Below are 22,841 nucleotides of genomic sequence, written 5' to 3'. Positions count from 1 at the left end.
TTGAGGTACTGTATAATAAAGCAAATTGTATGATAATATTAAATAGGCCTACATCATTAAAACAAAATTAAATAATAAATTATTGTAGGAAAAAACGGTTAATGTTTTGTAGTCAGTTGATAGTGAAAGTATGTAAAGTGACGTGTATAATCTATGGGACGTAAGATCCGCTTATCAGAACGATTCTCAAAAATGTTAACAATAATATTATATTATTATATTTTTATACAGGTCCAACCAGAGACGCATGCGCATGACTTCGGGACAGTTGGGGTATCGTATTTTTCAATTTCTATACACTAGTGCCAATAATAACAATACAGTATTGAATTGGTTATCCGGTCTTTTGATAGTATAGTTATTAAGTTAAGATAAATGTATAACTCTTCTCGATTCATCATTCGTCACATCACATATCACTATTGTAAGGTAAATATCTGAGCATCGGAATGATTAAATTCAATAAGTATACACCTTATTACTTTCAACAGGACCTGGACCAGCGGAATGATAGCAGTGATGTAGAAACCGACACTTTAAAAACATCAATCGGAAACGTTTCCAAACTACAAGACGACAAAGATGCACAATTAAGTGAGCCAACAATCGAGCCTAAGACATGAGCATACTTTAAATAGAAGAAATCCAGAAAGAATCGATTTCACTATTGCTCGATCTTACAAATTCGTTTCCAACAGATCCAGCACTGTTTGTGAACAAAATAAGAACACCAGTGTTTGTTCGGGCAGTATGGAAAAAGGTCCTAGTCAACCAGGACTACATGAACCCTTTAAATTTCCTGAAAATAAATTAATGAGATCATTCCGACCGTCCTGGTATTACAGGGATATGAAAAATGGCCTTAAATCTGTTAGAGATTGGCTAGTATATTCAGTAATAGTAGTAGTTGGCTGTTTGCAGATAGATTAGATAGTCATTTCAATCTATCATTTATAGAACCTGCGCATGGATTCGTCAAGTGGAAGAAAGCTACAGAGAAGTTTCGCGCTCACGAACAGTCATCTATTCATCACGATTCTGTAAGACAATTTGTAGCGAAAACGTCTTAACATTGGCATGACTGTAGACAAACAGCAACTCAGAGTGTATGAGCAGCAAATTGCGCAAAATAGAGCGGTGTTGCACCGTCTGCTTGATATAACATTCTTTTTGGCCAAACGGAACCTTGCATTTCGGGGACACAGAGAACTTCGATTTAGTAAAAATGAAGGCAACTTTTTAGAATTAGTTAAGCTTCTTTCCAAATACGATGGGGTATTGGCAAAGCACATAGCCACAAGTCCTCGACATGTCATGTACATGAGCCCTAAGATTCAGAATGACTTTATAAACGCACTTTCTGAGGAAGTTACACGAATGATACTGTCGCATGTCACAAGTGCTCACTTCTATGGTGTTATACTTGATAGCACAATTGATGTTTCACACAAAGACCAGTTATCGTTCTGTTTGCGATACGTAGATGATACCTTTGTTATTCAAGAACACTTTTTGCAGTTTGCAGATTTAAAGTCTAGCAACTCAGAAAATGTGTTCAAACAATTAAAAGTGCTTTTGGAAAAACATGGATTAGATATAAAGCGGATTCGTTGTCAGTCATATGATGGAGCCAACAACATGTCTGGTCATTTAACTGGTTTGCAGGCTCGCGTAAAAAAAGAAAACTCGTCTGCTACATATTTACACTGCTGCATGTGCACATAATTTAAACTTAGTACTGGTACACGCGTGTAATGAATGTGTTGATGCTGTAACTTTTTTTGGGACAGTGCTAATTAAAGCTCTATACATTTATCACCGGGAGCCACCCACGACTGGATATCTTTCAAGATGCTCAAGACGAGCTTAAAATGAAAAGAAAAACTTTGCAAAGGTTATGCGAAACTCGATGGTACTGTAAGTACAAAGCAGTAAAGGCTGTTCAAGATACTTACCCAGCAATGTTATTAGCTTTAGAGAAGATTGTAGGAAGGGAGAAAACTCCTGAAAATGTAGGGGAAGCACAGGGCCTATTAGATGCCATCAGCAAGTTTTTGGTTCTATTGGAAATGTGGATAAACATTTTAGCAGACATCAACATTCTTTCTCAATACCTTCAGAAAATTAAGATATACGTGGTTACTGCGTCAGCTATGATTACAAGCACAACTGAAATAGTAACTAAAAGACGATCAGAAGAGCATTTTAGGGAATGCATAAATACACTAACGTCCATTGCTGCAGAAGAGGAACTCGAACTGCGACATTCACAAGGCGAAGACTTCGTAGACGAAAAAGAATGCCAGGAGAACAAGCTACTGATGAACCCCATGAAGATCCAAAAGACAGATTCAGAAGAGACGTATTTTATTTTATATACGATAAGATTATTAATGAACTTTAAAACAGATTTGCTGATTTCCATAACCGGGTTAGACCTTTCGGCTTCTTAATGCCTGCTAATTTGGGAAAGATGGGCATGTTCAGTGATTTAGCTAGGTCATACTCGGAAGATATTGATATTGGACTAGCTGAAAAAGAATATGAACAGTTTTGCTTGCTGTATAAAGAACTTATACCTGAGAAAGGAACTATTGAAACTTTGCAAGATATGCTGCATTGGGTTTTCAAAAATAGTTTACACACTGCATATCCAAACATGGGAATCCTTTTTCGCATATTTGCAACAATATCGGTGGCTTCTGCCACAGCAGAAAGATCATTCAGTAAGTTGAAACTCGTTAAAAACTACTTGCGGTCAACCATGGGAGAAAAACGGCTATCATCATTAACCCTAATATCAGTTGAAAGAGACCTTTCTGAAAATGCAAACTTTGACAGCGTTATCAACACATTTAGTCGCATGACAGTTACAGGAAGACGAAATGTTCAACTTTGAATGCTTATAAAATTCAAATCATCAGACAAAGTGGACAATACTAGTACATGTATCACTTAATGTTTATAGATTACTGTATAGTTTATTATTTAGTTCAAACACACAAGTATATGGCTAATCTTAATATACATTGCGTTAATATGTCGTATTTGTTTTTTTTATATACTTTGAAGAGACAGATCTAGGGGTGTCATTTACCAAAATTCGCTTTGCCACTGGGGGGCTGTGGCTCAAGTACTTGGTGTCTGGAAGGATCAGTCCTGTTTGCCCCCCCTGACAAGACCCCCTTGTTACGTGGCTGCATACCTTGATTGCATTTCTGGCTAGACTTTTCTTGTTTTCAGGTTCCAGTTTACATATCATTTCTTCGTTTATTTCGTAATTGTACTGAAAAACATGGTGTCCTTTAATCCTAGATGAAACAATTGCCACTTAGTGGTGTAGCCATTTTCGTTTACTGTATTATTTGTTTTTATATTATGCACACCAGCTATAAAGCAAAAGTATAAAACCCCAGTAAAAAATGTCTGGGCCTAGATGATACGCGGTACGCACAGCGCATAGTGACGTGCCTGCACTGCGTATTTTTTTCAAACGTGACAGTAGTTGTGTGTGTATTTGCTATTTTTCTTTGCTTTTGCAAAATAGTAAAGACGAGGAAAGTGTATACTCGGAACTATAAGCTTAATGTTTTGCAGTGGCATAGCACTATTATGGCAATTGTGTCGCAAAGACTGCAAAAGAATTTAGAATTGATCGTAAGCTGGTGCGAGAGTGGAAAAAGAAAAAGGACGCTATTGTTGCAATACATTCACTGTTCATTGGCGTGTGAGAAAGAAAGACACCATATGAGACACTTGAAAAAAAAAAAAAAGCTTCTTCAATAGTTCAAAGAAAAGCGGAATAATGGTATTGAAGTCAAACGATGGTGGATAGAGTCTAGAGCTAAGTAAATTACAGTAGAAGAGGGAGCAGTTGGCTTTAAAACCTCAAATGGATGGTTTATGAATTTCAAGAAGAGGAATAAACTAAGCCATCGAAGGAAAACGCACCAAGCACAAAAGCCAAAGACAGCTTTGAGTCCAGCCATTACTTTCTTCCACCAAGCCGTCCGAAGACAATGTTTAATGCGAGACTTCGCAGATAGTGAGATAGCTAACATGGATCAAACACCCCTGCCCTTTATTATGTCTGATGGAAGGACGTATGACGTAGAAGGAAAGAAAGAGATATGGGTGGCGAGTGGCTCATCTGGTCTCGAGAAACGACAGTGTACGGTTCAGTTGACTATATTAGCAGATGGAATCCCTAGGGTACGGCCGATGGTCATATTTAGAGGAATGGGATTAAGAATTTCACAAAAAGAAAAGGTCAGTTAAAATACCGATATTATACTATCTTGAAAACGGATTTTTAATAATAATTATAACTGTCACTAGCAATCCAATAAAATGTAGACTATAATAAATGCTTAAAAATGTACTTCCATTTGTAGAGTGAATGGGACAAGAGAGTCAGGCTGGAATTCAACCTAAAGCATGGTGTGACGAAGGCATTATGAAGATTTTGATAGATGAAGAGTGGGGAAACCGATTTACCAATCCTGTGGCCCCAAATCATAAGCACATGTTGATCGCAGATGTACATAATGCACAGCAAAATGTACCCCCTGGTTGTACCAGCAGAGTACAGCCCCTCGATGTTGTATTCAACAAGCCATATAAGAATGCGATAAAAGAGGAGTTTGAAAAACATATCAATGATGTGTTGGGTAAGATATGCGCAAGCGATAGGCGAATTCTTATAACAAAGTTGGTTGACAATGCCTTGTCCATGATGAACACAAATCCATCGCTGCAAATTTGGTCGTTCAGAAAGTGTGGGATAGATGTAGCCCTTGATGGTTCTGAAAACAAAGAAGTAAACGTAGAAGAGTTGGATATGAGATGCCATCATCGACAGACGACACTCTTGAATATTTCATTGTGAATGATGACGACGATGATAACGAAATGATTGTTTTTGACGTGAATCATAGAACTGTTTTTTGCTTTTTATATTGTTTTTTAATTGGTGTAATAAACATAATTTCATGGTTGAAAAAATGTCTCAAAAGTCATATTATTGTAAAATTTACAGCATTCATTTCGAAAAGAAGCCCCTCTCTACAGTTTGTAAAAGTACTCTCGAAAAGAAGCCCATCTCGAAAAGAAGCCCATCTCGAAAAGAAGCCCATCTCGAAAAGAAGCTCACCCAAGAGCACTAAAAAAAGAAGAAGCCCATGGGCTTCTTTTCGAGGTTTTATGGTAATAACGAGAAAAAAAAAAAAAATGTCATATACATTTCAGAGTAAATCCATAGAATTTCTTTTTTCAACAGCTTAGGAAAGCTCATTGGCGTTACTCATTAATATTCATGAAATCAAGTTGATTCTTCCAAACTCGCATCGCGTACGTTGTCAATCATAAGTGATAATTCTGAAACTAATTCATTTTTTGTATTAGATTTTTGTATTGATTTTGAAGGCTTCCCTAAGCGAAACGAAAAGTGCAAACATATTTCATTTTACGTACATTTTTATGTATTTTTACTAGATAATGGGAAAAAAGGTAATTTTATATAAGTAATTTATATAGTTAGCAAGTACGAATCGTCGAAAGATTGGCCATTTTAGTAATTTCCTACTGTGTAACACGGTGTCACTCGGTGTCATAATTAGCGTAGCTGCACTTACAGTTTTTGCTTCACTTTACAGCCTTCGTTCTGCTTCCAAGAGACAAATATATTATATATTTTTTAGTAATTTTAAACCAGCAAGCCCCTCTTTGTTGCATGTAAAATTTAGTGTTTTTTCATTGAATATTAAAAATTATTTTTAGCAAACACCAGACGTAATTTTTTGCCAAGTTTCTTTTGAAGCCTTTTGTTTTATTTTGAACTTTAATATTTTTCCAGGTACGAGCACCAACCTTCTATCAGAAATGTCGAGATCAACAATGGTATATTGGTCAATTAACATCTGTGCAGCAGCAACATGTAGAGCAAATCAATGACCTCAAAGAAGTTTGTTGACCTTTCATATTTTGTTTGATATATTTTTTTTTATTATTATTATTAAATTTTAGGCAAATTGCCAAGGATAACCACAAGTGAACTCAATCACTGTCCTCCTCTCAAAGGTGGCTCTCCTGTTCACACGACAAACATATAATACAAGATGCTCTACATAAACAAAGACTTATTACAAGTCTTTGAGAGTGGGGTTGCAAATTGTCATGAGAAAAAATCCTGAGACTAAGTTTGTATCTCAATGATATCCTAAATTTGTTATTTTTGTATGTAATTCTTTCACTCTAATTTCTGATTGCAGATCTGTGATCCATTGCTCTTTTTAAGACATTTCCTGACCTACCATAAGTTACAGTATTCACGGAGCCTAATACACTTTTACTGCTCACTTTCTTGCATTAGTATACTTCAATTCCTATGTCTTAAGTGTTGTTTTTTTTTCAAAATAGCCAGATTGACCAATAAGCCCATAAATTGAATTATAATTGTGCTTTTAAATTATGCTTTTATTTTATTATTTGTACTAATTTCTATCTTGTCACTAGAGGTTAGCCATAGAGTTATCTAGATCAAATATGAGTCATGCTGAATGTTCAGGTAATTAGATTTAGTTTTGTTTTAACTAAATTGTATTGCTTGTTGACAACCATACCAAGATATCGATTTTAAATTTAATGTAAATAAGTAGTATTTTTAAAACCCACATTTTGATTTGAAGACCTAAAACAAAATATTTGTTATTTATGTTTGCTGTATGTTTTTAGAAACAAGGTTTTATATCTATCCCAACCCCTATAGTGGTGTCTTTACACCTTGCCACTTAATCAAAATGAATTAATTCAAGGCGGCAAACTCATAATTTTCTTATTTAATACGGAGCTTTCGCATCAGGTAGGTAAATAATGGGGACGGTAATGAATAGAGAGTGATGGTTATTTCAAGACAAAGGCAATCAGACCCTGTGCACGCACGCTTGGTTGGTGTGTATTTGAAAAGTTTCTTCGTTAGCCAGGCTAAGGTTAGCGAACGGAATGAAGAATACTGGGGGTATATGCATGCACAGATAAATGTTTTGTATAAATTGCTTTCATATCTACCATCCCCTATCGTCGAACGTCCCGATGCGAACACTCACTAATAGCCTAACATTATAAATACCATGCAGTTTCCAACAATTTAAGTTAACATTGGCTTATGAATTCTTTAGCAACTTCAGACAAAACAGAAGAAAGTTCTAGCCAAGTGATGAGGCGAACATTGGGCTCAAGGACAAACTTTAAATCAGATTGTAATCATCATGCTCAGATCGCAACCATAACAACAGATTGTGATCTTTTCCAAGACAATGGTGAACAAATACAAAATACACAGCATAATGATACAACTGTGGTAAGTTTTATAAACTTTAGGGTAGTCTCCAGTCATTTACAAGCAATCAATATCACTACTGATCAAAACTACAAATACGTTTAAACATTTTAATTCAGGAGGCAGATGAAAATGTAGGTGGTGATGATACTGCAAGTCCGTCTTTGTCATCTTGTTCATCAGGTGATGAAACAGAGCAAGAAGAACAAATGGAGAGTACCATGGAAGAAAATGACATTGATGAAGAAACAATGTAAGTAAATAAAGTTGTAAGAATACTCATATCTGGATATCATGTAAATTAATATTACAATAAAAGTAAAGCAAGAGTCATCATCATCTATTACACTATTCATCGTAGGTAGACATTGCATTCACTAATCGTTTCCGTGATTCTTTTTCAGTGGCCCGATAGGTATTTACTTTTTAAGTTCTGTGTTTATGTTTCCTATACAGCTAGTTTTTGGTTTTCTAAACTGGTCTTTTAACTTTCAGTGAAAATTGTGTGGAAGCCAGATTTGCCGGAGTATCCATCGAATTATTGTTCTTCTTTCTCTTCTATATTACTACAGTATTAGTTTTTGACAAGAACCATATTCACTGAAAATAATTCTGTAACTGAACTTGATATTTTTGCATGCTTTTCAGGTCTGGAGATAATGATGTTGAAAATTGCTCCAATTGGGATCTGGAGGAGGGGGAATTATCTCCCAGAGGAGCGGTTGGAGGTCAAGCTGCTCGTCAACTCATTGACCAATCATATGCAGGCCAAGATGATAACAGTATTTTGATGCAGCTCCTAGATTTACCAGAAAGAGGACAAGATGATAGAGTTGCAAAGTGTCTACCACATCCTCCAAATAGGCTCAAGTCTGGTATGTATGGCAAGTTTTAAGATGTCGTAGCATAAAAACCAAAATGACATTCTCAACCTTATTTTGTAATCATGTGGTGTACGACAAACTTAACTTTTACCAGTGTTTATTCGCCATGGATACTTTAAAAAATAGATAGAAATACAGTATGGGTTTTTATATTTTTTTAATTACTTTAATTATTTTTACTTATGTATTCTTTTTGTATACTTTGTCAAATGTTAAATCAATGAACTGGAACTGTTAAAGCAAATGTTATTCCAGTTTTTAAAGAAAAGTCTAAAGATGATATAAGCAATGGATCAGCAGATGCTATACTTGAACGTTTATGGACGCAGTTTTCAGGATTAAATTCACTAGGAGCAGTAGCGACATCTTCATGTAGTATATCAGCACCATCTACTCTATTAACAACTAGTGATGCACCTGCTTATTCTACTGCAAGTAAATCACAATCTGATCTTGGTAAGGATTGTTTTACCATATCAATATATATGATAATGTTATTCAAATTATCTTTCGAAATTGTCATCTTTATGTTTGATTTCAATGCCGTCATATACCAAAAGATGAATGTGGGTCTTGCAGTTTCACCTATGCTACACTGTATATAGTATATACTGTATATTATGTAACACATAGGCCTATACAGACACAATCCAGCACTATGCTTCATATCACATTTCTGCACACATGTTGTGTTTGCACAGATTTTTATTTATTTCACACGCATCCAACAGCAAGTAACTCACAAATCCAATTTCTTTTTTATAATTTTTTATTGTTGTGAGTTACAACCCTGCATTAGGTCAGAATTGAACCCTGGACCTTGGAATTGGAAGGCAAGCTTAACCCCCAAGCTACACTACAATTTTTTTAATTAAATATAATCTGTCAAAGTGACAGATTAGATTTTGGTTCAAATTATGCTTACTCTTTGTTGATAGAAATCTCAAAACCTGTTGTACATTAATTATTCCATAATCTTCTATAATGTACAGTCAGTAGTCTTTTATAGTCAATCTAAGAATTGCAGAAAATCAAATCAGGAGCACAACTACATACGAGCAGAAAAAAATGAATTCTTGACAATTCCCATAGGCTATCCCTCTACAGAAAGCGATATAGTGATATATCTGAAGTGAGACTTTGTAGGTCAAGTTTCACACCAACAAAATTAAACACAATTTTTAAACACATTTTTATTGTTTGAATAGATTGTAATTTAATTTTATTTTTATTTGCAGGTTTACTGAAGTCTCTTACAGAGGAATTTGCAAACTTGGCTGGGCTGAATGTATCTGTAGATTCATCAACAGTTAAGAAGAAGAGTAATGATAAGAAGAAAAGTCCACGTGAAAAGAAATCAAAACATTATAGTAATTAATTGTTCAAACATTGTTTCAGAATTTACTTTTTGGATTTACAATTTGTTGTACCATTGTCATTTAATTTTCTGCCTATTGGAAGTTTGCTGAGCCATAAAAAGTTCAAAAACTTACATTTGTGTAACAACCACCGTTGGGCAAACTTTATGCCCTTAAATGTGCAGACAACCACATTTATGCAAACATAGCACCCTGTACCAGACATTTATTATAATATAAAATAAAATAAATTTTTCAGAGTTTGTTTTATATTATCATATATCAAACTTTAATATTAGTGGAATTTCTGGTTTTTGATTGTAACAATTATAATTTGATAGACCCAAATGAAAATAATTTTTAAATTATTTAAATGTTTTTGGTTATCCTGGTTCAATTAGTTTGTATACTGTACTGGCCCTACTAATGTTTCACACCTACCTTGTATTTTGACTCCAAATGTGTAGAGTTACAATGACCTCCCAAATTGTTTATCGTTTTCTTCTATGGATATGTTTGCTGATGATACTATTATTTACAGCGCTAGTAGTAAAATTGACTATATTGAAACTAATCTTAATTTTGAATTTGGCTTTTTACTTGGCTGCTTGCTAATAGATTTGCTCATAACACTAAGGAAATTGAAGTTCTGACTTTCTTCACTTCGACCAATCAATGTCTCTATTAGCAACTCCCCTATCAAACAAGTTACCTAGCACAAGCATTTAGGTGTCATTTCCGACCATCATTTTACTTTCATTCCTCAGATTGATAAATTATGTAAAAAATTAAGTTCTTCTATTTTGAATCTCTCCCATACTTTTTTTTCCTCTTTTGTGGCGCAATCACCACTTATTCACATTCATATTATATGTCATTACATAAAATCCTATTATTTAACACATTCTAAATGTTGTTACAATTCATCAGTAACATTTTTACATTTATGAATTCCGTATTACCTCCTTTTTTCATTATTTTTCTTATATTTTTCTATACACTTGACAATGATCGTCATTATCATTTATCCCGTTTTGAAATATTTTACACATAAAGAATTTGTGAGTTTTTCATTTTCATTTGTTTGTTTTAATTTTACAACCCTGACCAATGTATTTATATACAAGATAAAACAAAATAAAAAACATAATACATAGATCAGTACCTCTCTCCCGTACTTGTAATTTAATTGACCAAGCTACTTTTCTTATGTTAATAATGCTCTTGTCTTGCCTCATATTGATTATTGCTGCTCTATCTGGGGCTCACAGCCATTTTCCTACGTCACAATTAGGTCATAAGCAATATCGAGACAGCAGGCCATGTGATCAGCGCAGCTACAGTATACACAGTAGTATAGCAACAGTGCTTGCTAAAGAGAGGCTTCTAATTCCATTATGATATAAAATATTGTAAAGTAAATTATGCTAACATTATGTTTTGTTATTTTTTTGGGAATTTTAATTGTTCGTTGTATGCAATTTATTGTCAAGGGGTGTAGACCTATAAGGAGGTACAAACAAGGAGGATGATGTTGCAATCATATTTACTTCTTTCTAATTAGGCCTAAACCACCAGAAAACTTATATTTAAAGACAAACCTCCAAACATTCTTACCACCACAAATCAAGACATTTAACTGAACAACAGCAAGAATATTCAACCAGATTCAACTAAATCAATATATTTATTAAAATAAATATACAATCTACGATAATTTAATTGATATAAAAAATGTATTAAAAAAATAACATCATTTGAATAAAAGAACAAAGCACACATCTACACATAATCAAACATCGTATACTCTATCTAAACAATTTGTTCAATCTTCTATCGACTAAAGCCAAAGTATAGTCGTTATCTCGAGACCGTTCTATGGTTACCACCAGGTAGGCTTACTTCATTAAAGCTTCTATGAATGGATGTACTGGTTGGGAGCAGGAACGCTAGTAGACCAAACCCAGTACCGTTTTTATTACGATCAATCGGGAAATTACCTCACGACGTTATATGCATATCATGCATATAACCTCTTGATTCTGTCCGGATCTTTATTTATTTATTTATTTATTCTTTCCTTAGCACTATTTTGTCCGTGAATTATCTTGGCATCAGTTTCATCTAGCTAAGTCAATTTTTCAGAGTATATTCCTAATGGCCAGGAATCGATGTGGTTATGTTTTCACGGTGTGCAATCAAACATTACGTGGCCTACGCGTGATTTAACGAAATCACGTTTGTAATCATTTCTTCACAAGCATGAATCACTTTTAAACAAAATTTGGTACTCATAAATTTCAGGTCATATTTCATCATATGGCAATACAATTACGTGCGTAGCGCATATAATGCATGCGTACGCGCGCTTAAAATGTTCAAAAATTGTCAAAATTTATTTTCGATGAAATTAGAGTATGTTTCAGGCAATTTTAAGCGTTTAAAAAATTGCCATGAGTGCGCAGATTTTTGCACGCGCACTACTCGTCAAACGTTAATGCGCACTGTTTTTGTCCGATTACTGTTGTATAACCTTTCTTTAATAATATCATATTTTATTCACTTTTCAGCGCGAAACAGCGTTATACGAGCACGTCAAAAGTGACAGGCTACGCACGTGTAAGTTAACAAAATGGTGAAAATATGCTAAATTTTAAAATTAATATATATCGTTAAAATGCTCGGGAACACCTATTTTTTATTTCATTTTCTTGAAGTGCTTGTATCATATGTATGATTTATTATGAAATTAAGAGAACAAAAGTTGATTAAGTCATCATTATTATGGCATATTAAATTTAAAAAAATTAATTTCGACAATCAAACAAATTATAACATTTTCTTAGGCCGAAATAATAAACTTAACATTAACTTTCTTCCTTAAGAAGTTCATATATTAAAGTTAAAAGTATATAGTTTGACAGTGCATCATTTATTTTTATTTTTAAAGATTTCATCATAGTAAAACATAATTCATTGCGGTATGTAATAATCTATCTGCACCAAAGTGGTTACTGCATAGTAAATACACGGATGAATCTTTCCATAACTTTTAGTCAGTTCTGTATGGCTCGGTGGTCTGTGCTCGTGTCTATGGCATTCAAGGTACCGAGTTCGAGTCTCAGCTTGGGAAACGAAACAAAATAAGATTTTTTTTTATTATCCGTATTGTTTGTTCAATTGTATTTCTTAGTGTATAGATTATACACATGATTTATAATGAAATCTAATAAAAAATATTTTATGTCTTTATTATTATGTAACAATTGTGGTTTTTATGGCATTATATACGCAGAAGGATCTATGATTATGATACCGGCTATTGTATTTGCAAGATCCTATCATAAATAACTAAAGATTCTGAAAAAATCAATCAATCAATATATCTTAAATCAATCAACTGTCTTTATTTAAATCAATGCATATAACCTATAATTCGTCATAGTGACGAATTAAATCTAGTTTGTATTTAAAATTGCTTGCTGAAAAATACAGTATGCCAGTTAACTTTATCTTCCTTCTAATATAAATGCTGTATAATGCACCTCTCTGCACTATACATCCATTTATAGATTTGTGTATACTGCATTGTACTATATTACTGTACTATCTTTTTGATTCCCGAACATTAATTTAAAATCAATATATTATAAGATGTTTCCCGTCCATTGGTCGGGTACCTGCTAGTACAGTAGTATGAGTGAGTTGGTTTGAGCATTTAAAAATACATCAATTTTGTGCGCAAGCAGGTAATTAACGCAAAAGGTCAATTTTTACAGTTTTTTTTAAATTACACTGTACATGAAACTGTAAACCCAGCACATTACAGTGCGATCCGTCAGATGACATAGTTTAGGCCCCTTATGGCTAGTGTAAATTTGCAAACATTGTGCAAGAAACATCTAAAGTATTTATTTAGTACTTATAAGGCCTAGTTTTGTACTATCCACGATAAAGTTTAACATGTTTGGAGTCTAAATAAAATAGGACCTACTGTACCAATATTTTAATGTAGTTTTACATGTTTTTCTATTACTTGAATAAATCAAATTAAATATAATGGTATTATAACACACCGGATTGTAATACAATTTGATTGGTTAATTAGGCATCACATGTCATTTGAAATTATGCCTCTCACAAAAAAGTGTATCTAATGTTGATGATTAATGCGCTCTAATGCACGTTCAGATTTTTATGCTGATTTTTTATGATGGATAAATTGAATAAAAGTAGGTGTGTTATAAAACAAATTTTTGTATTCGACGAATGGAGAGAATATTACATTCGTTGAAAAATTGACTGCTCTAATTTCAACTGGTCTTGTCAAGCAGTCAATTTTTCAACTCATGAAATATTCTCACCATCCCAACTCATAAACATTCTTTATTTGTATACTATTGACATGTGGTTGAACTATTATCATTTATTGGTAATAACACAGTACCTTAAGAAAGGAGTAATATCCTTGTTGTGTTTGCACGTTTTTTATTTATATTATTTTCATTTACTAGATGACGGCAAAGACAGCACAAACGAGCATGGTAATGGAGATCTTGATACATCACTTAACAACTGTACTCTTGACGAATTTCCTTTATCAGATCTAGATGACCTAGAATCATTTAACAACACTGCTAGAATTGGGAGCCGGTAATAATGTTTTTGAAATATTAATTTATTTATTTACTGTATACGGTACCATCTGCTGTTGCTTATCAATTCATGAGCCAAACAAGGGAACTAAAATCCCATTATATATCACCCATTATTATTGTTGGTTATCCACAATTTTTTAACTAATTCTGGAAGCCATTGAGTTGTAGATATGAATTCATGTACATTTGATGTATAAGATGATGTGACGTCATCAAATGGCCACTTGAATTTAAAAACTAGGATTTTTTATCGTTTTTTTTTAGGTTATCACATTGAATAGAGCGCATCTCCGTTATTTGAGCCCGATTTTCGCTCGCATTTCAGTATGTGCTTGCTAAATTAAGTATCTTTATCATGAGTTGCCACCATTTTGGTTTCATGACGTCTTAGGCGTAAAACTTGTATAACGTGGATCGAGTAATTTCACCTTCAGCGTATATTTGAATATCTCACAGCTTTTCAGAATTAAATGTTACCTTGATGATTTTAATTCAGTGTGATAGCTGATGAAATTTAGATATGTATTTGCATACAAATTAAGCCTATCGGATGTTGTGACGTTATGATATGGCTAGTTGAATTTAAAAAGTAGTTTTTTTCATCTATTTCGTCACATTTATAACAGTTTTAAAGAACATGATGTGGGTCCCGTAATTTCACCTATGCTACACTGTATATATATATACAGTATACTGTACATATTATATATGACACATATAGGTACAACTCTGCACTATAAGCGTATATGCATCATGTCATAGGATGGCATACATATTCCGATCGTATGTTAACGTACATGCATGTTTAAAAAATTATAATTTCATTAAAACTATAAAAATGATCACCTATAATTTGTCAAAGTGACGAATTAAATTCTAGTTTTTGTTTTGTTTCTCTACACTATTTTGTGTAACAATTATCTCAAAAAATTAAGTGTCTATATGATCACCAAAATTTCACAATATCTTAAAAATAATTTAACTTAATCCTATAATAAGCTTTTCAGCGTGATCACTCATTCGTGACATCATTTATACGCCATTTTGTGAAATAATATTATCAATCATATCTGCATTACTCGTCATCACATATCAATGAAATTCACTATAAATAATTACAGGTCAAGGGTAAAAACACACGTGTACACAAGGTCATGCGCGTGAAATCGGGCGTTAAAAATTTAAAAAGCTTAAAATTATGTTTTGATCAATTTAGAGCATAAATTAGGCCATTTGCGTGTTTTAAAAAATTACTGTGCAAAAACATGTTTTTGCGCGTACATAGAAAGCGTAAACAATACCAATTGTTTGTACAAATTGCATTCTACTCATCTTCCTTAGTACATTCACCAAATTTGAGTCCATTTCGACTTAAAATAGTGCTATACGAGCTCGTTAAAAATGACAAAATGCGCACATTAATTGTACAAAAGTGCTAAAAATGGTAAAAAATAAGGCCTTTTTAAAATGAATATAACTCTTCAGAATGGAAGGTGACCTCCCTATTTTCGTAACTTATTATGGAAGCCAATGAGTTGTAGATATAAATGTATACACATTTGACGTACAAAAAGGTATGACGTCATCATTTGGCCACATGAATGTTTTAAATAGGGTTTTTTCCCCTTTTGTCATAGACCACCATATTCAAAAGAGCGCAACTCGCTTATCTGTGATTGATTTTCTTTTAATTTTTAATATATCTACCTCAACCAATTATGTTACTTGTTGTTGTTGCCAATATTTTCATTTTGATGATGTCATCACATCTTAAAATTTGAATAACGATGGTTAAAAAAATTCAAATATACGTTGTAGGTAAAATTACAATACCTAATTTTACCTACAACGTATATTTGAATTTTTTTTCTGCTTCATAAAATTTATACAAATTTCAAAGAGTGCGCTTCTATGTTCCAAATTTTCTTCCAAATCTTATAATTTTTGGCTCAATTCATTATATTTCGAAATTGTGATCTTCAAGTTTAGTTTGACGTCATCAGCATATCAAAAAATTAGAACATGGTGTGGTTCCTGTAATTTCACATATGTTACACTGTATAGATATACAGTACACTGTACCGTATAGAGTATATATGACACATAATAGACACCAATCAGCACCATAAGCATATGCATCAGGTAATAGGATGGCATCAACATTTTCTGATTGTATGTTAACATACGTGCATGTTTAAAAAATATTAATAAATAAAATAAAATTATAAAAATGATCACCTATAATTCGTTACAATGACGAATTAAATTCTATTTTTACAAATTTTTTTTTTTATTTCTGTAATTTGTGTGTCTTGTGATCTCAAAATAGCAAAGTGGAATTTATATCATGCACTAACTTTCTGTTGAAAAAAATGTAATGTTGCACAGAAAGTTACATGCGTTTAAAAATCAATTTCTAATTAACTTTATTTGTCTATGTCAATCAATTATCTTTCGCATTTTTTTTAAAGTTTTGATGATGTCATCATGTCATCATGTTTAAAAGCGTGAATTACTTGGGTCACTTATTTTCATCATTACAGTATATTTCAACATGTTATAACTGCTCAGAATGAAAAATGATACTCATGATTAAAATTTTTTCTGGAATCTGTTGAATTGTAAATACAAATTTATTTACAAATTTTGCGCATTGGATGTTGTGACGTCATATGTCCAGTTGAATTATAAAAGTCGTATTTTCATCTTTTGCGTTATAGTACTTCACATATAAACAAATTCTATGTATCCAAATTTCTTCACGTTATGTTGTTGCTCAGATAATTCCCTTTCAAAATTGCTATCTACATGTTTAATTTTGATGACATCATCATGTTAAACATTGGAATAAAAGGTGGGTCCCGTTATTTTCACCTATGCTGCACTGTATGTAGTATGTATACAGTATATAGTGTATACTGTATATACTAGACACAAAATAGAGAGCACCCCAACAACATTTATTTTGTTCAGGTCACAATGGCATAATCGTTTTTCTGTGCGCAATATTCGAACATATGACATGCATGTGGCATTTGCGCAGCAGATAATCTCATAACTCAGCCATAGTGACGAGTTTAAATCTAGTTATTGTTATTAAACTAAATAAGACTAGCAATATTTAGTTATATTACATAGCCTATGTAAATACGTGTACAGGATTGGTTGAAACTGCATCACATACCGCTGCGAGGATCGTAAATCGTATATATCCTCGAGTATGATGATATTGACTGATCTATTTTCGTGTAATTATCGTGTCCCTGTCATTAAACATATTAAATCCAGCAAATTCTCGAGTACGATGATATTGACTGTGTAATTTTTTGTGTAGCAACACTCGCATTTGGAGATAAATAAACAAAAGTCACCTACTGGGTCTTGAACTTGCGATGAAATTGTCACTCCAGAAGCACATGAAGACAATGCTTCCTGTGCTGAGCCAAGGAACTTGCTTGAAGAAATTAATCAACCAAACTATTTAAACTATGCATACATAGCGCCCTCATTTGTTATTAGTCTTCCCTAGATGTGATGAAAGACCTTTTGTGGTTGGTTTATACTCACAGTAGTAACCGGTCCACCCGCGACGCACTGAACATCCGGTGATTCGGCTTGAAGAAGACGAATTGTTATTTATTCGGCCTACCTGATAATAATATTATTATTAATGTAGGCTTATTGATGGAAATTCTTCTGTTATTATTTAAACGACCTAGGCTAGTGAATATTTTATTGCCAAGGAATCATTAATTAGTAATTATCTGTATATTATTCTTCGCAAGGTAAGGTGTCTGGGCAGCTTGTTTACATACAATACAAAAAGGAGGCCTAGCCTAGCTACCCGACCCAGCAGATATTCTACTTGTTGTTGGCTATGTAATATAACAGGTATCGCCTTTTATATCGGTAAAATATAAGATTTTACAACCCCTTGGGAATGATATTTTGTTCGATGGAATATATTTCCCGAAGCGCGGGGATGTCAAATCTTATTTTAACCTCTACACAGGCAATATCTGTATAGTACATTTTAACATATTGCTACTCCATGTTTTTGTGACCTTTTTGCTGATGGCTTTTCAATCTTCTGGTCCTAGACAATTATTTTCTTGAATGGTGAATAGTAAAGAGTATTTTTACCCTCAATACTTTGATAAATGGGTTGAGTGACAGTAATGGAAACCATACCCTTAGTCTTTCTCTTAAAAATTAATGCTGCAGCTATTTAAAAAAATCAATACAACCATGGTATGTAAAATGTAAATCAATGTGTTGCGTAGCACTGTGTAAATTATATATAAACATACTGTAAATTATAGAAACAGTGCTCATATTCGGAACATGATCTCATAATCGCGTCTCATAGCTCATTGGCGAAAGTTCCATATTTTTTTTAGTTGTATGAAAAAATGTCTCTGGCGGGATTCAAACCTGCAACCTCTCGCTACAGTATCATATGTAATATGTTTTTGTAGAAAACAAAAACAAGTATTGGGTTTTTGTGTGTACAATGTATGCATTTTGCATTAGTACATTTTAAAATTGTTTTCTTCTCCAGAGAATCTTCTATTATGAATCAAATCTGCTCAAGGCACACTAACAAACCAGGTAAAAAAAGTAGTAAACATTTAACTGATTTAGTGATCACCTTTTATTTCACTGAAAACATTTACCGTATATCTTCTAGTATAATCCCACCCCCCTAGAACACTAAATTGGGCAAACATTGACGGTGGGACTACACCCGGAAAAAACCTTGGTTCAGTAAAAAAAATCATTGGTAAGCAAATCTTGTAAAATCTCATCTGAACTGGTTAAAGAGAGCCTTTAACCAAAAGTCAATACTGGAACTGTTTGTGAAATCAGACATAAAATAGGGGTGGGATTAGACCTGACGTGGGATTATACCAGAGGATATACGGTATAGTAATATATTTGTCTACTTTAGTTTCTGATAAATTTTAATATTTTTCCAATTTATAGTGAGTTTGCCTAAATCAATTAGTTATGGAAACTTTTATTTAGCAAGGTTATTGAACAAATCTTCTCCTCTTTTCCATATATAATAATATATTGGTCTACTTTAGTTTCTGATGTATTTTAATATTTTTCTAATTTATAGTGAGTTTGCCTAAATCAAGTTATGGAAACTTTTTAGCAACGTTATTGAAGAAATCTTCTTCAGATGCTTGTGCAGATGTTGCTGTTTGTCAAGTTACATCACCATCAAACATTGTAGAGTCTTCCTATGCCAATAATACTAATTTCTCATTAAAATCTAAAAAGAAAAAGGTGGATAAAATGACAAGTGAACAGACATCTACTCAAAAAGGTAAAAATATCTTCGCTTTCTTACTATTTGCAAATAAATCATATTATTTCTTATTTATTGTTGCAGACCTCTTTTTGAAACAAGCGCAATCATGCTGAAGTTCTTCCATGCTCCTAAGAAGAGGAGAGTGAAAAATATAGACTGGCGCCCAGAAAGGTTATTCATGTGAAAAGCCACAAAAGGCTGATTATGTAGATATTTGGCTAAGATTCAATATTGCTGCCGGGTCATATCCTGTAAATTTACCCTGGGGACACCAAATAGGAGGGGTAAAAAATGGATTTAATCATGTGAAAAGCCACACGGATAAAAATTGTTCCCATATGTGTATACAAAACAGCAATGACAGCAACTTTATCCTGTAAGTGGCTCAAGACAGTAGCCCCAAGTTACCACTCAAAAATAGTGTTAATCATGTCAAGAGCCACACGGCTATCTAGCTATAGTTTTAATACCGCATAATATCTATTTGCTGACATGGGATCAGATCACCAGTTGGTCATAGCAAACTTACGTCTGAAATTTAAAACAAAATCAAAGACAATGTTTCTTAAGCGTTACGATGTTTTCAAACTCAATGATGCCACAACTCATACCAGATATAAAATGGAAATCGGAGGATGATTTGCTTCACCCTTGACTGATAATGATACAGATGTTCATACTCCATGGGAAAACATAAAAACAGCGACACATCAAATAAAATACTTGGAAGCAGGAGAAACCAACAGCAAGACCCATGGATTAGTGAAGAGGTCATCCAACTGGGAGGCTTGAGAAGATAAAGGATCACACCAAGAGAACCAGATATAATTTCCTGAATAGGGAGATAAAGAGAAAGGGAGGGAAAGGGATGCAAATGGGTCCAAGAACTGTGTAAGAAAGTGGACAATGTTACCAAGCTGCTAAAACCAACCAAGGAGATTTATTCAACAATCAAGAAAATTACAAGAAAATCAAACATCTAAATTAAGACAGTAAAGAGTAAACATGGTAAAGTCTTGACAGAGCTAAATGATGTGAAAGAAAGATGGAAAGAAAACTACAGTGAGCTATAAAAAGAACAGTAACCCTGCAAATAATATACCACAAATAGCAAGCACAGAAAATGAACAGCACATACTGAGGGAGGAAGTGACTAGTGCAATTAAAAAGATGTCTGATGGAAAAGCTCCAGGCTACGATCGCATAAAAGCAGAAGAATTGAAAGCCTCAAGGGAAAAAGAAATGCAATTTGATCTGGAACAATGACACATTTCCAACTGACTGGGGAAGAGCAATTATTACACCTATATTCAAAAAGAAAGACTGTTAGAAGTTAGACTGTGGAAATTATCAGTCTGCTGAGTCATGCAGGGAAAATATTTGCATTGATTGAAAACAGAAGAAGTTCTGTCAGAATATCAGGCTAGTTTTAGACCAAGGACCAAGGGCAACAGTGGAGCAGTTGTTTGCTTTAGGACAGATTGCAGAGAAGTACCTGTACTGTTGCTAAATAGATTTTGCATTGAGGGTGAACGAAGAGCTGACACAATGGTTTCAAACAACAGTAGGTGTACGACAGGGCTGTTGTACTGTCTCCTCAACTCTTCAATATACTTCTGGAAATAGTAATGCTTCATGGTATGTATGACACAGATAGAGGAATCGGAATAAAAAGACAATTAATAAACATTCTCTGCTTCACAGATGATATAGCCTTATAGCAGAAAAAAACCTACAACAGCTAGTAGACAACGTTCATCTGTGGAGCTCAAACGGTGGTCTCAAAATAAACATTGGCAAAACAGAAGTGCAAGTTATCAGTAAATCACATCAATCACATCATAGAAGTTGTGTATTTTGGAGGAACCATTACCGAGTTGGGTTGCTGTACAGAAAATTTCAAAATCAGAATTTTGAAAGCTCTTGGCGCAATTCAAAAGCTCAACAAAATATGGGCATCCAAAGATAGTTTCACAAAGCTAAAACTCTAGAAGGTCCTCATACTATCCATCCTCATGTATGGATGAGAAACATGGACACTGCAAAAGGATGACGAGAGCAGATTACTCACTTTCGAGATGATCTGTCTGAGAAAGATCTTGGTCATAACAAGACTAGACAAGATCAGAAACACCAAAATCAGAGAAACTCTAGGGCTGAACAACACCGTAATTGACAGGATAGCCAAAAAGAGGCTCCGGAATTTTTGAAATGTTAACAGGATCACCACCACAAGAGGTTGTAGAAGGAAATAGACCACGAGGGAGACAAGCCAAGAAATGGTTAGACTGTTTGAAGGCAGACTGCACATCAAGAAACCAAGTATCCCTAACAAGAACATCACAAGATAGGAGGATATGGCAAGAGGTTATGAAACAGAAGCCATCACAAGTCTCCCACACAGTCTGGACGGCTTAGGTCAAGGTAGGTCAATATCTATTTCACTGCCTCGTGTGGGAACTGAATTTGGGATGTATAACGACGGCCTTGTATGGCCATCGCTACCACTAAACATTGACAGGGGAACAACCGGCAAATGTTATATTTAATGTGATGCTATGAAGCAAATGCAATGAATTATGTGGTCTAAGGAGTCGAATTTTGGTTATGATACAGGTAGTTGTAAAGTATATCATAGACTATGTAAGCAAATCATGAAATGATGATTGGAGCAAGAAGAAGAAGACGATGATAATTAAGACATTTAGTCATTATTCGACATATTAAATCATTTTAGGCATCTCTGTTCTTAAATGATTTATCTTGGAGGGGACGGCCATTTAAGGGTTAATCTGTGACAGTTCTAATACAATGTATCCCGTAGAGTAAGATCTAATGCCACATGTTTTCACATAATTACCATATCTATCGGTAATTATTATAATTTTACATCTCAATGTGTAACAGTTAAAAAAAAGAATTAGACGTTGTCTTCGATATGGTACTGGAAATTTGAGCCATTGCTGTCAATGGTATTTTCTTATATCCCATAGACTAGGGTAATATTTACAATACAAAATGAACTTTGCCTTGTGACTCTTCGGGTTATTAAATCTTGTAGGGGGAAATTTTTGGGATACTGTCTGGCCCAACTTACTTATTTTCGTATATCCTAAAGGGTAGTTACAATGTAAAATGGATTTTGTTGTGTGGCTCTTCATGTGATTAAATCTGTTATGGCCCAACAGACAGTATTTGGCCTGCTGGGATAAAGGATAAAGTTGCTGTCAATGGTATTTTCGTATACCCCAAAAAGTAAATTTTTTTTACCATATTTAATGAGGG

At 33.8% G+C, this 22,841-nt stretch overlaps 1 protein-coding gene across 2 annotated transcripts in view; it reads left to right on the top strand.

Annotated features, from left to right (window-relative positions):
• LOC140044976 (E3 ubiquitin-protein ligase TRIM37-like) overlaps window positions 1-22,841 on the top strand; it is a 96,968-nt gene that overhangs the window by 71,062 nt on the left and 3,065 nt on the right. For both annotated transcript variants that reach the window (XM_072089694.1, XM_072089695.1), the window contains 10 exons: window positions 5,855-5,962; window positions 6,514-6,565; window positions 7,176-7,357; window positions 7,456-7,589; window positions 7,985-8,211; window positions 8,476-8,676; window positions 9,459-9,590; window positions 14,093-14,231; window positions 18,798-18,847; window positions 19,362-19,571. In XM_072089694.1, coding sequence (XP_071945795.1) covers window positions 5,855-5,962; window positions 6,514-6,565; window positions 7,176-7,357; window positions 7,456-7,589; window positions 7,985-8,211; window positions 8,476-8,676; window positions 9,459-9,590; window positions 14,093-14,231; window positions 18,798-18,847; window positions 19,362-19,571 — 1,435 coding nt within the window. The remainder of the gene's footprint in view (window positions 1-5,854; window positions 5,963-6,513; window positions 6,566-7,175; window positions 7,358-7,455; window positions 7,590-7,984; window positions 8,212-8,475; window positions 8,677-9,458; window positions 9,591-14,092; window positions 14,232-18,797; window positions 18,848-19,361; window positions 19,572-22,841) is intronic.

The sequence above is a fragment of the Antedon mediterranea genome, chromosome 3 (genome assembly GCF_964355755.1).
Source record: "Antedon mediterranea chromosome 3, ecAntMedi1.1, whole genome shotgun sequence".
Lineage (NCBI taxonomy): Eukaryota > Metazoa > Echinodermata > Crinoidea > Comatulida > Antedonidae > Antedon > Antedon mediterranea.
Note: the sequence above shows the minus strand (reverse complement) of the source record. Positions and strands in the feature narration are given on the sequence as shown.